The sequence below is a fragment of the Acartia tonsa genome, chromosome 5, assembly GCF_053477335.1.
Source record: "Acartia tonsa isolate MP-2025a chromosome 5, ASM5347733v1, whole genome shotgun sequence".
Classification (NCBI taxonomy): domain Eukaryota; kingdom Metazoa; phylum Arthropoda; class Copepoda; order Calanoida; family Acartiidae; genus Acartia; species Acartia tonsa.
In genome coordinates this window covers 36,787,765-36,802,245 of record NC_137264.1, presented here as the reverse complement: position 1 = coordinate 36,802,245, position 14,481 = coordinate 36,787,765, and the positions used below count along the sequence as shown (strand labels likewise).

The 14,481-nt window shown below is 30.0% G+C and overlaps 1 protein-coding gene across 1 annotated transcript in view; it reads left to right on the top strand.

Moving 5' to 3' along the window:
* The first annotated feature begins 6,906 nt into the window (after window positions 1-6,906).
* Window positions 6,907-14,481, top strand: part of LOC145319422 (uncharacterized) — a 53,881-nt gene continuing 46,306 nt past the window's right edge. The window contains exon 1 of the mRNA XM_080161554.1: window positions 6,907-7,177. Coding sequence (XP_080017680.1) covers window positions 7,124-7,177 — 54 coding nt within the window. The 5' untranslated portion in view covers window positions 6,907-7,123. The remainder of the gene's footprint in view (window positions 7,178-14,481) is intronic.

Here is a 14,481-nt window from a genome sequence, read left to right as displayed (position 1 = left end):
TTTTTAACTTCCTAAATCTATTGTTAGATAAACTAACCTATGGGATAAAAAAACTAAAAGCAAATCCCAAGACACATTTTAATCATTTTTAAATAAATAAAACTTTTATTACAGGTTTTCATTCACTGAAAAAAAAAGATCTAGAATATTCTTTGGCATTGGTATTAATGTAAAATTAGGCATGACAAACATGTCAAAACAACATACATGTCAATAAATATTTTCACAATATCACAAAAAAAACTTTTGGTATAGTCGTAAAAATAAAGTTACTTTGCCCAAAAAAGGGATAATAATTTTCTATTAATATTAGAAATAGACTCTGAATTAAAAAACATTATAATTAATAAAATTCAAACGGGGTATTTATTGGAAGCAGTATCAGATTGGACAAAACTTGTAATAACTTTTAGAAAGTTTATTTAGATCGTATAAACTCTAATATGTCTAACATGGTAACTTAATTAAGCAAATACTAAGAACATATAGAACAAGAAATAGGCCAAACATTAGAATAGACAAACATAGACTGGTCTAATGTTCATTTAAAATGTTTATTAGAATAATATTAATACTATTTTGTGACATTTGGGCCAACAAAACTGCAATAAATATTATAATTTTGTCTATAATACGATGCGATTATCAACTATGGTTGAAAAGCTTCCAGTAAAAAGCCATAAAAATACCTAAGGCTAAAACAAAGTTTTCAAAAGCTGTTGACCGATTAGTTTAGTCGTTTAAGACATCCTAAGTAACAGACAGGCATTCAACTACTTTATCATACAAACATTAATCAATATTGAATATGAATACTAATAGATTATGAAAAAAATATGAACATAAGTTATAAATAAATTTATAATATATGAAACTTAATCAATTATGAAAGAAGAAAAGTTTTCATGAGCGCAGCTCCTCTTTGTAACTAAGGTTTGTCCGTACGTCTGTCACAATGTCACTTTTCTGAGTTTGTCCTCTTAGAACACACAAATGCCTTAATAAAATTAACTTTTTTGGAGGGTGTGGTTTTTGTTTTCCAGAGGCGATTTCACGTTTGAGGGTCGAGGTACCCTCCCCTAAAATAGTTATAACCCTTCCTGGGACTATTAGAACATTCACTGATAAGAAGAACTTTATCAGCTCAACTTTTAACAATATCTTAAGAACCAGACAGTCAGTCAACCTTTTACTTTTACATAAATATTTCTTTATTACTGTGCATTGCTTTTTTGTTTCCTTTTAAATTTTCATAGCTACATAGCTGGGCTTCAAAATACATAGTCCTTGTTAATTTTTGATTTATTAATACCAATATCATATGATATACTAATTACATTACATTTATTTACTACTGTTATTGGTAATTTATCATTAAGCATGGAATATCTAAAATAAAAAAAAATGTAAAGAATATTATTTTCACCTAAGACAAAGCTAAACACACATAAAAAAATATATAAATAATTTAATTTATTTTACATTATCACATGATTTTTAACTATCCGTCTATCTGTATGACGAATAATCTACTAAAACTTTGAAGGAATATACCTCACGTTAACCATTGCCACATGTATTCATTTATTCTAGTTGGAAAAGATAGCTTTTTATCATTATATATAGAAAGGATAAGTAAAATAATTTATGTTTGAAGTTTCATTACCTTTGATTCACTTATAACTTCACTAGCGGCTGCGCTTCTAGCATCTATGAGCTCTGTATTCGTAGAACTAAGGAAAAAGCCTAAAACCAAACTTACATACAAAAATTATTAAATTAAATAGCATAAAACCATCCAGGGACCTATAAGAAGCTTCAATAAAATGGAGAACTCAATCGGTTCAGTAGTTATCGAAATATTAAGCTACATACAAAATAACCTTACTGCTCTTTATAATATGATGTTTGAAGGGTTTATTTATAGAGGAACTTTTTACTGATAAAGACTTAATTTGGAAGAGGGATTATTCAACATCCATAATGCAAAATAAAATAAAATGCTTTCCTGAAAATAAAAACCAAATGGATAAAACTATTATATGTATCATACAATTACAGACATTATAACGTATAGCTTGTTTTATTTGGAATTAAAAATATTTAAATTATTTAAAAGAGCTAGCTTACTATTGACTATGTAGTAAATGCAAAAAAAAACTGGTCTGAGGCCGTTGTATGCCTTTAGTTTGTGAGAGGCCGCTTGACACGAGGACAAACAAGAACGGAGCCTGCTATGCCACCGAGGAACCCCCCACTACACCACCGAGGTTTATGGTTTTACACCTCCTCTCTATAATACCCCCACACCCTCACTTGGTGTTTAAACAAAACAGTAAAACAAGTCAATGATGTTGAATTTTCCATAACAATCTGCTGTTCTTCTATACATCTATATCGTCATCATTCTTTTATATCCATCTTGTTTCATTGTTCAATTTTCCTTAATATTCTCTTCTTTACAATTTTCTCTTATAATTAGCTTTTTCTGCTTTTTAAAATTATTGTAAATGCCCCCTGCCCCTTTGATTAAGTCTTTTAAAAACTTTATTATCTTCTAATTTTTTACCAGGATGTTCTATCTATCGGACATTGTACCTTTTTATACATCAATATGCGCCTTATTCCATTTTTTTATTTAATTTTTAAAAATAAATTTTACATCTCACTTGAATATTCTTGCTTGAATAAGATAAAATTAAATTTTTATTTATTTTTAATATTAATGTATTGTTTCTACCATAATTGTATGGTTTTTTTTTGTGGAAAAGCTACGCATCAACTCACCTACCAGTACCCCCGTAACATGTTGGAGGAAAAATGATTACCTTTTCAAAATAATATCCTGCATATCCTGTCTATATGGAACATTTAATCTACAAGACGGCTATTAGAGATTCCTTAAAAAGGTAATTATGACCTGTATTTAAGCATTTATTCTATAATTTAATCGATGGAAAGTGGAATAGATAGGTTTATTTTGGGGCTGTGATGATGTAATATTTAATGGCTTAGACCAATTCTAATCCAGCGGATATTAATCAGTTTCGAAGCCATACTGGATAAAACAATAGATGTGGGTTTGAAGAAAGTTTGTTTGTCAGAATCCTGAGAATAATTGGTTGTAATTTATTGCTATGAAATTTCTTGTGAAGAATATTAATAATCTATTTCTTTACTCTCATTATCTTTTAAGCAATATTTTGGGAATTATAATATTATGTTTTTTTATGTTATTTTCCACGTAAGTTAGTGAACTTCAATTTTCTAAAATTAAAAACAGGATGCTGAAATTTAAGTCAATATTTTTTTGAAACTTATGGATGTTCTCATTCTTATATTAAAATTTATTATAAAAGATCTTATTCCCCATGAGCAAAATTTTAAATCTGTTGAAATTTATATAATCTGAATTATAGAAAAAATATAGAATCACTATTGCAGAGACTAAATGTAAAGATAATAGCTTGTAATAAATTTTGGCTGATATTATCAATAAATGACTAGGTTTCAAATATTTGAATAGCACATTTGATATAATGCTCTGAGTGCATTTTTAAACGTTAAAATCCTCTAATAAACGTCATCCCAACACAGTATTAACAGAGTAGCTGTGCTACTAAAATAATATGAACATTGCACAGACTAATTATTGTTTGTCGGGAAATAAGCAATCATAATATTCTTCTTACATATTTATCTTGTCTGTGCAAACAATTTTTTAACTACAACGATGACAACATTCATAATACCTAAGATCTGAAATTAGAAGGAAGGACAAACGAACAATAACTCTTGTAGAGTGTCAGAGCTTAATAAGTAGAACATTAATATCTAAGAATGAATGAAATTGTACCTAATTTGTTGCAAAATTACGTAAATATAGGATACAGTAAAAGGTTATACTTACATATTTATGACTTGATTATAGAGTTGCCTCGCTTATATAATACTTTACCCTGTTGTCCTAAGAATCATTATTTCGATAATCAGATGTATAGGATAATCATATCATACAAAAAATGTTGTCAGAATATAAAAAATCACCATGTTTTAAATGTACGTACGGACTTTCTGGTAACGATTATAAAGTTGCTACGCTTTCTTATTCTAACCTAAATATTAAGAAATTATCATGCAAAGTTTGAAATCGTTAGGACAATTCTAACATGCATATATATTAACGAAAAGAGCTAACCATTATGGACGTACGGACCGACCCTAAATATAGAAAAGCTGCGCTTTTAATAATGATAAATAAAAACAAATCTGCAACGGTCATACTAACAAAGATGAAATGAACACAAAATTCTTCCTTAATTTAAAAATTCTTAGATTATAACCTACAAATTGTTTGGCATATTAAAAGGGCTGTCTTAAATAAAATTGCACACCACTATAAATTTCATTAAAAAAATTTGCGCAACCTTTATTTTTTCTTCTATAAGGCCTGAGCATCGGACATTAATAGCGATGTATTTTATAGTTCTGTGTATATGATATAATTTCCAAACATTTTTTTTATCGACTACAGTCCTTTTTTTCTATGTTTGTTTGTTTGTCTGACGACTCTTAATTTGTCTGGGGGGTATAGTTTGTATAGACTGGTCTTATCATTGTAAAAAATATTCACATTTTTAGTTTAACAGCTTCTCAAGTCTTCATTTTAACCTATGTTAAGATATAAAGAATAGATAGATACATAAATTGCGATATTTTTTGACAATTTCTTCTCTAATGCTCTTCCTCTAAAATAAAGAATTAAGGTTTTTTTTCATTCGTCCGTTAAGATTTCGTTAACTAGTGAACCGAATAAGTTCTCCATTCAACTAGAGAAGTATTATTTAGTGTTTGCATTATGGTTAAAAGGTTATTTTAACCATTTTTGGGAATTTTGACCACTTCCTCCATTTTTTATTATAGATTAAGATAGAACCCCCCCCCCCCCTCTGTAAAAAATAGTTATAAACCTTCCCAGGAATTATTATTTGTATAGGAAAACTATGTCGGTTCATCTATTAGCGAGATATTTCGTTACAAACATACTTTATAATTAATGATATATTAATGAAATAAATTTTTAAAAGGTTTATTTAAAAATCACGGAACCTCTGAAGCCTAAAGTGCGGCGGCTAGAAAGTCAAGGAAAGACCGGCAAATAATTCTCATATTCCCACTGTGCGGGCGGGGGTGCACTGAAATTGCACAGGGGTAGCCCGGTTAACTAAGCTCCTGCTCGCCCATTTGTATTACCTATATATTCAACAAACACACCTTACGGTATCCATATAAAATAGCAATAAACATTTATTAGCAAAAAGATTATAAATGTTCAAAATAAAATTTGTTTCCTAATACATTAATTTCGTCAATCTATCCCTCCGTCCGTTACAATGTCATTCCTTTCTTATAATGATTTCTTGACAATGTCAGCCAAAAATTCAAACAAGTCTCATTTTTTATTTTTTATAAAATCAAAGCAATTGTTGAAAATCAACTCGAATTTTAATCTTTTCATTTTTGTTTCTTGGCCGATTTTAACAATTCCTTATCGCAAATTGAATAGAAACTTGAAATCAGTGAAATTATAAAAGTACTTTTTTATATACAATTACGGCCAAAATGTGATCTTATTATCAAATTATTTCCTCAGCTGTTCTACTTTTTTTAGTTACCCAGCTGTCTGTCAGTGTCTTCCTGTCCTTCTGTCTGTAATGCTGCTCGTATTCGGTTCTTTTTCCTAAATAAATAAACTTTAAACTCTTTTTTTTTTCTCTCTCTCTCTCTCTCTCTCTCTCTCTCTCTCTCTCTCTCTCTCTCTCTCTCTTCTCTCTCTCTCTCTCTCTCTCTCTCTCTCTCTCTCTCTCTCTCTCTCTCTCTCTCTCTCTCTCTCTCCCTCTCTCTCTCTCTCTCTCCCTCTCTCTCTCTCTCTCTCTCTCTCTCTCTCTCTCTTTCTCTCTCTCTCTTTCTCTCTCCCTCCTCTGTGCTACATGCACATAAATTATATTCTGAATACACTCCTCCTCTGTGCTACATGCGCGTGAATTTTATTCTGTATGCACAGTACACCCCTCCTCTGTGCTACATGTACATGAATTTTATTCTGTATGCACACCCCTCCTCTGTGCTACATGCACATTATTTTTATTCTGTATGCACACCCCTCCTCTGTGCTACTTGCACATTATTTTTATTCTGTATGCACACTCCTCCTCTGTGCTACTTGCACATTATTTTTATTCTGTATGCACAGTACACCCCTCCTTTGTGCTACATGCACATTATTTTTATTCTGTATGCACACCCCTCCTCTGTGCTACTTGCACATGAATTATATTCTGTATGCACACCCCTTCTCTGTGCTACATGAGCGTGAATTATATTCGGCATCATCTTTGCACACTTCTCAAAACTAATAAGGGTTGCCAAAAATTTTATCAGTTTATGATAGAACTATTTGTTTTAAACTTTTTATCTTTCTATAAACAAAACTTCAATAGATTTAGTTCAATAAGTAAACGTTTAAAATGACATGATTTTTAAAGGAATTTCAAACTTATTCAAAAAGTCTGTTTGAGTGTTTATAGTTCCTGGGTACATCTAGGTAGTTTTTTTCTTCATATTTAGAAGAAGGGGTATTTCAACCTTTCCAAGAAGATTACACTTTAACAACTCTGGGCCTCCATCTGAAATATTAAGATCGAATAAAACTTACATTTAGACGCCGGAATTTTGGCCCCAACATTTTTAGGGCACTTAGACCCCTTCCCCCCCCCCCTTGTCCGCCTTAGGAATCTCCTTTAGAGGATAAATGCAATACGTTATAAAAATAGGTTTTTAAAACATTGGCAAATATGGCAACCCTGGGTAGCTTCCTACGTCCCCTAAACTTCATCCCATTTAAAATTTAGTCGAACACCGTCCGTCTAAATCAATTTCCGCGCGCAAGCAACTCATTCTATAGAAACGCGCGAGCACGCACGAGTAAAATGTAATTCAAAAACATAAAACAATTTTTTGTGAAAAATGTAAAATATTACAAAAATGTGAGAAAATATACTTTTTGCATATATGTGAATAGTGATTTTAACATAATTTGGGGGCTAATTTTAAAACAAATAATATGGCAAGCCCTGAAGAAGTCAGCTTGGATGCTGAAAATAATCAAATTTACGATGTAAGTTTATGAAATTTTTAATATCAATTACAAAATTTTATGTAACTTTTAACAGGGATTTTATTGGATAAGACAATGGATTACAATCTAAACTGCCTCTTCCATAGATTTAAATTATTTGTTTAAAAGTCTGAACTCTACAGGTTTGGAACCATCGAATCAAAATTAAATAAAAATGCCCAAAGTTTTGACCAAAGTAATGAGATAGCGTAATTAACAAAACTTGTGAGTTTGGTTACCAGTGAAATTTACAATCCAGTGTCCCCTCTTCACTGAAGTTAATTACTTGTAATGAAGTAATTAACATTAAAAATGGACCAATCTAAGATATTAAAAGTCTATACGTCCTGGCATCCTAAAGGATAAGACAATACACGATAAACTGATAAACATCTAAATTGAGCGGAACAAAATAACTATGTAGATAAGAATTATTTTGTTTGTCCACTGCTAGTTTGTACCACCCAATCAAGAGTTCCTTAAATATGTTAAACATTCGAATAAGAGAATGAGTTTATAACGCTTTTAGTACAAGTATAATTTACAGTCCAATTTCTCCTCCCTCTCTGGATTCGCCATAGCTAATGCCGAATTTAAATGTCTGACTGTCGGACTTATTCAGCAATAGAATAGTTTTGCTAGCAAGATTATAATACCCTAGTTTTCTAATAATATCCTGATAATTAATTCTCTACGCAAACTTAATTTTGGATCTACCCATAGAATTTTAATTTCAATAAATTTGAAAAATAGGAAAAAGTTTAAATAAAATATCAAAGCATCCACAAAAGCGGGGCTATAAAAATAGGACAAATGAACATTAAGAAATATATAGAGTGGTAGAATTTATATTGACAATACAAAATATTTAGCGCTCAAAGTGCCTAGTCGGGCAAAGAACACTGGCCCATAGGTGTTAGGCATAGGAGTAAAAAAAAAACTAACCCCTCTAATTTTAAATTATTACAAAGTAAGGGGGAGGGGGGGGGGGAGTGGTTTAGTGCTTAATAGGCCAATTGAAGAAAATCACCAAATGTTTTTAAAACAACAATTAATCCATTAAAAATAAAAAATTAATAAAAGGATTATTAAAGAATAGAAGTATTTTCATTTGAAGAGGGGTTTGAATCTTAAATAATAAACAAACAAAGTCTTTTTTAATTCTAATACCATTTAAAAAAAAAAAACAATTTCAGTTATCGCTAGAATTAAAGCCATTTGACAAATAAAAAAAGATTATTTAAAAAGTCACAGAATTTGCCAACTTTCAGACACGTGTCTAAAAAGCACAATATAGCAAACAAAAAAGTACGGAATTCGTGAAAATATTTTTATATGAAAGTTCTAAAAAAAATCAAAGAAGAATGAAACTTTTTACATGTTGCTAATTCAATTTTCATTGTTAAAAAGTTTCTTCTTTTACGCTTTTGGGTCTATGCTCTTATGAATGAAACTGCAGCCGCCCATTTGTAGTGTTGGATTTTGATATTGTTCAAAAACAGGCGGCTGTTGCTTACTGGCGTTAAAGTTAAAGCCACGCTCTATAACTAGGACATGTCAGTACGTCCTCCTATCTGTAAATATTATAAAAACGTTCTTTCTTTTGTTAATAATATGTATTGACATGAAAGATAAAATTTTTCTAACGACTCTTATTATTAATATAAATATATTTTTTTTGTCTGTTAATTAATATTTACTAAATTTTCTATTCATAAAGTTTACTTGTTATTGTTGCTCTGCTCATGGATATATTTTCCCTTGTTTTCTTATCTGTCAGTTTGTTAATTAGAGAATATATTTCTTTTTCTTTTCCTTATTACTCTAGATAAAGTTTTTTTCTTTCATTTGTGGATGTTTGTTAATTTCTTTGAAAACTTTTATAGATTCATTATGATACCAAAAGAAAGTGATAGCATCTAATTTTCATCGCCTACATATAATCCAGGGGTAGGTATTCTAACAATCAATTCTACAAAAAAATCACGAAACCTTTTACAGTAAGGTGGAAGTATATATTTTTTTTATGTAATTGAAGATGGGTGGGTAAGAAGGGGGAGGAGAGGGGGAAAGGGGTTGTGGGGAAATTTTACTTTAGAATTGTCATTCCCTTTTCCCCGCATATTATCAATAATTAAAAGACAATCAAGTATGTACATAAGTAGCGCAGCAATATTAACCAAACAACAGTTCCCTTCTGGTGGTTTGTTTCTAGTGCTTTAATACTGGTCAAATTTGTCCTTGTTTAAAATCTTATTTAATGTTTCTGAATGTGTTTTATAGTGTGTTGTGTGTGTACAACTACATATATTATAGTGTGTTGTGTGTGTACAACTACATATATTGGAGAAAATGACATCAAATTCTTTGTGATATATCCAAAGTTAGCCAAAAAATTCTCAAGATGCTGAAGGGAGATAACATTCAGTGTTTGTGCGCCCCGCGCCGTGCACATTTTAGGGGATTAGCTCAATAAAAGCGACTAAATCTAGTGCACTAATTAATGCCATTTTCTTATTGCGAGGTATAAGGTTATTCGCGAAAAGCGCCTTCAATTCTTATGAACTTACTGAACATTCTTTTTATAAGTTCCAAAGTAAGGAATGATTTAAAGTAATCTTTTTGTTGTAAAAATTTATAAGATAATCTAGAAATATTTTCATTGAATAATAATATGTATTCGTGATATTTTTAATACATGAATCGAAAAACGCTTTTTATTTGGCGCAATTTCAAGTATTTGCAGAATTTGAGTTAAGCCCATATTGATCATTCCTATATTAGATATCGTTTCCTTTCCACAAAAGTCCAATCACGTTTATACTTTTATAAAACTTATTCATATTTTTCATTTTTCTTTTACAAATTCAAAAACATTATTTAGAAAATATTAGTATATTTATTTTTCATTTAAAGCAAAGATAAAAGAAAAAAATTATATCAAAGTTTCATAAAAATATCTTCCTAAAAAAGGACAAGTGGGTGCTTTTGTAGTACAGCAATACAATTTTATCGTTTAAAGCAACGTATTCTATATTCTTTAGATAGCTTATTAGTTTATATGCAATGGATATCTTAAAATATTCTGAATCAGTCAGTTAATAAGGAAGATATAGTCAATTTCGAGTGCTTTTCATTTTTCTAGTGACGTTCGGATCGATCCTAGTTATTAAGTAGCTGCGTAACCAAAATAATAAGCTTCCGTATAATCATTTTTAAAAGCAAAGCTTTTTTATAATTAGGGTCGGTCCGTCCGTCCGTATGTCACAGACAGTTAGCTCTTTTCGTTAATTTAAACAGGTTAGAATTGTCCTATAGAGCCCAAACTTTGCATGGTGATTCATGTAGTAGTTAAATATGATTTAGAAAGCGTAGCAACTCTATAATCGTTACCAGAATGTCCGTACGTCTATTTTAAACATGTTGACTTTTATGTGATGAAAATATCCGATTGATCTGATTTTTGGAATAGTTATTCCTAGGACGACAAAGTACAATGTTATAAACGAAGCAACTTTATAATCATTCCTAAAAATGTAAGTATGTCCTTAAACAATAACCTGTATTTAATCAATTTTTAACTAATTTTACTTACAATTTTGTTTCGACTTTTATACATTTATATTCTGATTACTCAGTTCTGACACTCTACAAGTGTTAATGTTCGTTTGTCCTATCGTTTCAGATCTTCGCTTTTATGGATGTTGCCATCCTTGTTTTTTTTTAAAGCTGCCATAACGAACTTATCAAAATTATTATAAATCTTCGATTTAAATTCTAAAATGAGCGATATTGACCTAAATATTTTGCTAAATTTGAAATTATGTTAATTTTGTAAATAAAATTACTGGTAGAATCTCTCCCATTGTAAGTGAACTCCATATAACCTCCCTTCCGATCTTAATTTAAAAAATTATGTAAGGTATGAATGGTTGGGGGAGGGGGGGGGGGGAATTCTAAACACATGATTAGAGGACATAGGTATATGTATGATTATCTGAAAACTACATATACCTAATCTAAACCACTAAAATAAAGGCATAATTTTTCGTAAATCATTTTTGTCTGACACCCCTTAATCTTTCTAATGTTTGAGGGGGGAGGGGGGGTTATTAATGGTCCACTGCCTAGTTTTAACGAAATTGTAAAATAACTTTGAAAGTTTATAACAATAGCTCTAGGGATAACTTTTAGGTAATTTGTATTTTAAAACTTATTGGATTACAAAGTAGGAGTGCAATTACTTACGTCTAAGTACCGTACATTCAAATTCAAACAAGAACATATTTTACTATTTATCTTCGATAAAAAAAGATTTTTGTCCTTGTTAAAAGGCCATAAGCAGCATAGCAGTAATAGACTGATATCCTTTAAAAAACAGTAAATAAAGCATCATGCTAAACAATAAATATATATTTTGTACTCATTGTTTTTGGACAAAAATGAAATAGATTTAAGCTCTAACAAATAGACTGAAACATATTTGAGCTATTGAGTAGCTGCGCTTCTAAGAAGTAGAATGTTATAGAATTTGACATGCAATAACAAAAATTTTTGCAGTATGCAAATATTAAATAACAAAAACATTATTGTCCATATGTAAGTATGATGATTACTATATCAACACTCATCAGAGTAAAAATATTTAAATTACGTTTATGAGATTGTTAGGATAGATGAATAATTTAAAAATTAAATCTTTTTCTTTTTAGTAGATATTGTTTATTAATCACTAAGCTATGTTTATTTTTTTTAAACCAGAACAATCGACGAAGCCCAATCTGTCCCACTTTTGAGCAAGACGATTCCCTTTTCTCCCATCTCTTTTAAAGAGATTTTCTTCCCCCCTTCCCTTTTTCTTTTCCCTTTAATTCCCTTAGACTCAAAAAATGCGGGAAAAATGGAAAAATCTACCTAAATTTATATAAAATCTCAGACATTCTCTTGATGAGAGCCAATCTTTAAGGTTTAGGTTCAGACTTGAAAATTAAAAGTATTTTTGACTTCGAATTAAAGAATAAATTTTTTTTTGAAAAATTTGGTGATTTTATTTTTATTGTCAAGGATCCGGATCCGCACTGACAAAATTTTGAGGATCCAGATCCGGATCCGCATACAATCAATGCGGATCCGAAACTCTGGTTTTGGTGTCCAGTAGGATTTTAGTGACAGCTGGACTTATAGTCTGGAAATTTTAATGATAATATTTTTTTGGGCAAATTCTAGGTTTCTTTGATGGTGGGTGGGGGGAAGGGGATAAATGAAGAGGGAGGAGTTAAACCAAAATAGTATTCGCCACAGAAAACACTGACTCCCTACAGTACAACAAAATATAAAGGGTGGGGGCCTGCGGGGTTTTCATTCTCCCTCTTAATCAGATTACGTTCTAGAAATATTACTGTATACAATAACAAACTCCCAGCTACTCTAATTATATAAATGGATATCTATACCAAAAAATGAATATTTTTTCTTAAATTAGAATAATGAATAAATTCCTATAACTACTAATAATGAATATTTGTGGAATATTTTGCATATGTTTTGCAATACGTAATGCGAATAGTATGCAAATCTTAAGCAAAATTACAAAAATAAAATTTCTTTCAAATCAGCTAAATCTATAAATTAGCTTATTGTTTTAAACGGAAAATCACAATAATAGTCAATCTTAGCCAGTTTAGTTCACTTAATTTTTGTTTATAGCTATTTTTTTATGATGATAAATTTAATTTGTTGGCTATTTCCAAATATATTAATTGGCGGGTTTGCAAAGCAATCATAAAAATATTTTGCAGAACTACTGAACATCTTGCAAGGAATAAGAGATAGGCAAAGCCACAATTTAAGAAAGGCTCTATATAAATCACATTGTCTGTTTGTTTTCAAGTACATCAAAAAGAAAATTTTACTCTCTGAGGAAAATGTTAGGTACTTGATTGCAATTAAAGATACATGTGATATTTTAAAATTTATTTAAATTGTAAATACTACCCTTTAACGCATCTACTCTCTTTTGTCCGTCTGCCTGTCCGTTTGAATCTTTGTTTTAACAAGCAACAGATCCTAAGTTAAATTAAAATCTAGGATTGTATATACCTTGTTCCTGATATAGAAATTAGAAACATGATATTATTTCTCCAATATTTTTCAAGCAAGGGTAGCAAGCTGTACGCTTTATACGTTTTATATGAAAATATTTCGATTTAAACAGAAAAGTTTATAAATTCTTTTGTATTTAAACCATAAGTCCTTTTAATGTTATTATAATGTGAATCATTTCAAAATAAAGAATAGTATAGAGACTAAATTTTAATGACAACAAAAGTCAAGATTATTATCAAATCTTACATTAGTAGGAAAAACTTCCAATTTAAATGATATTAGATGTGCTGTATTAAAAAAAAACGTAAACTACCTACCCCTTCAGAAATAAACTTTAAATTACAAAATATAATAAAATCATCTTTTCTTGAAGATTTCTGATTTGCTATTATATATTTATTTGCTTTGTATGAAAACACAAGTTATTATTGAAATGAAATTTAATTTCCGAAGGTGTACACAGTTTTCTCATCCTATCTCAACATTTACTATTAGCTAAACAAGCTTCAAACTTAAAAAAATCAAAATTTGAAAAATTGAAATTTTGAATGTACATCGTTTATAAATCGATTATACATTCAACATTTTTTTTGGGAAGTTTGAAGTTTTTCAAGATAGTAGTAAATATTGAGATAGGATGAGGAAATACCGAGGAAACTGTGTACACATTCGGAAATTAAATTTTAGTTCATCAGTTATTTAGATTGTTCGTTCACATGAAACTGTGTGCTAACAAACTTTTCCTTTAAATTAGGTTATACAATTTTGTGGAAATATTGTTTTTGTAGAAAGTGGAACAGCCATAGCACTCCCCCCCCCCAAACTCGCTTATATTTCAAAACTTAAGTTTGACCCTCTTAGGAAAGATTTTCGACGTGAATTTACGACTGTTAGCCATGACAGTTAAAATCAATTTTTAAAATAATTATTAACATTAAGATTCCTGGAACAATTAGATTCAATATGGAAACTCTTAATCATTCTGTAATCATTACCTTGATTTTGATTTAGTGAATCTTATGACGAATACGTTAAGTATCGAAATGGTTGTATCTATCTTTATAATTACGTCTCATAATGTAAGTAAGTCATATCTAGCTTCCTTCTTTTAAACACTTTTACTAAAACTAGGATGACAACATCCATAAAAACGTAGCTCTAAAATGAATGGACAAACGAACATTAACACTTGCAGAGTG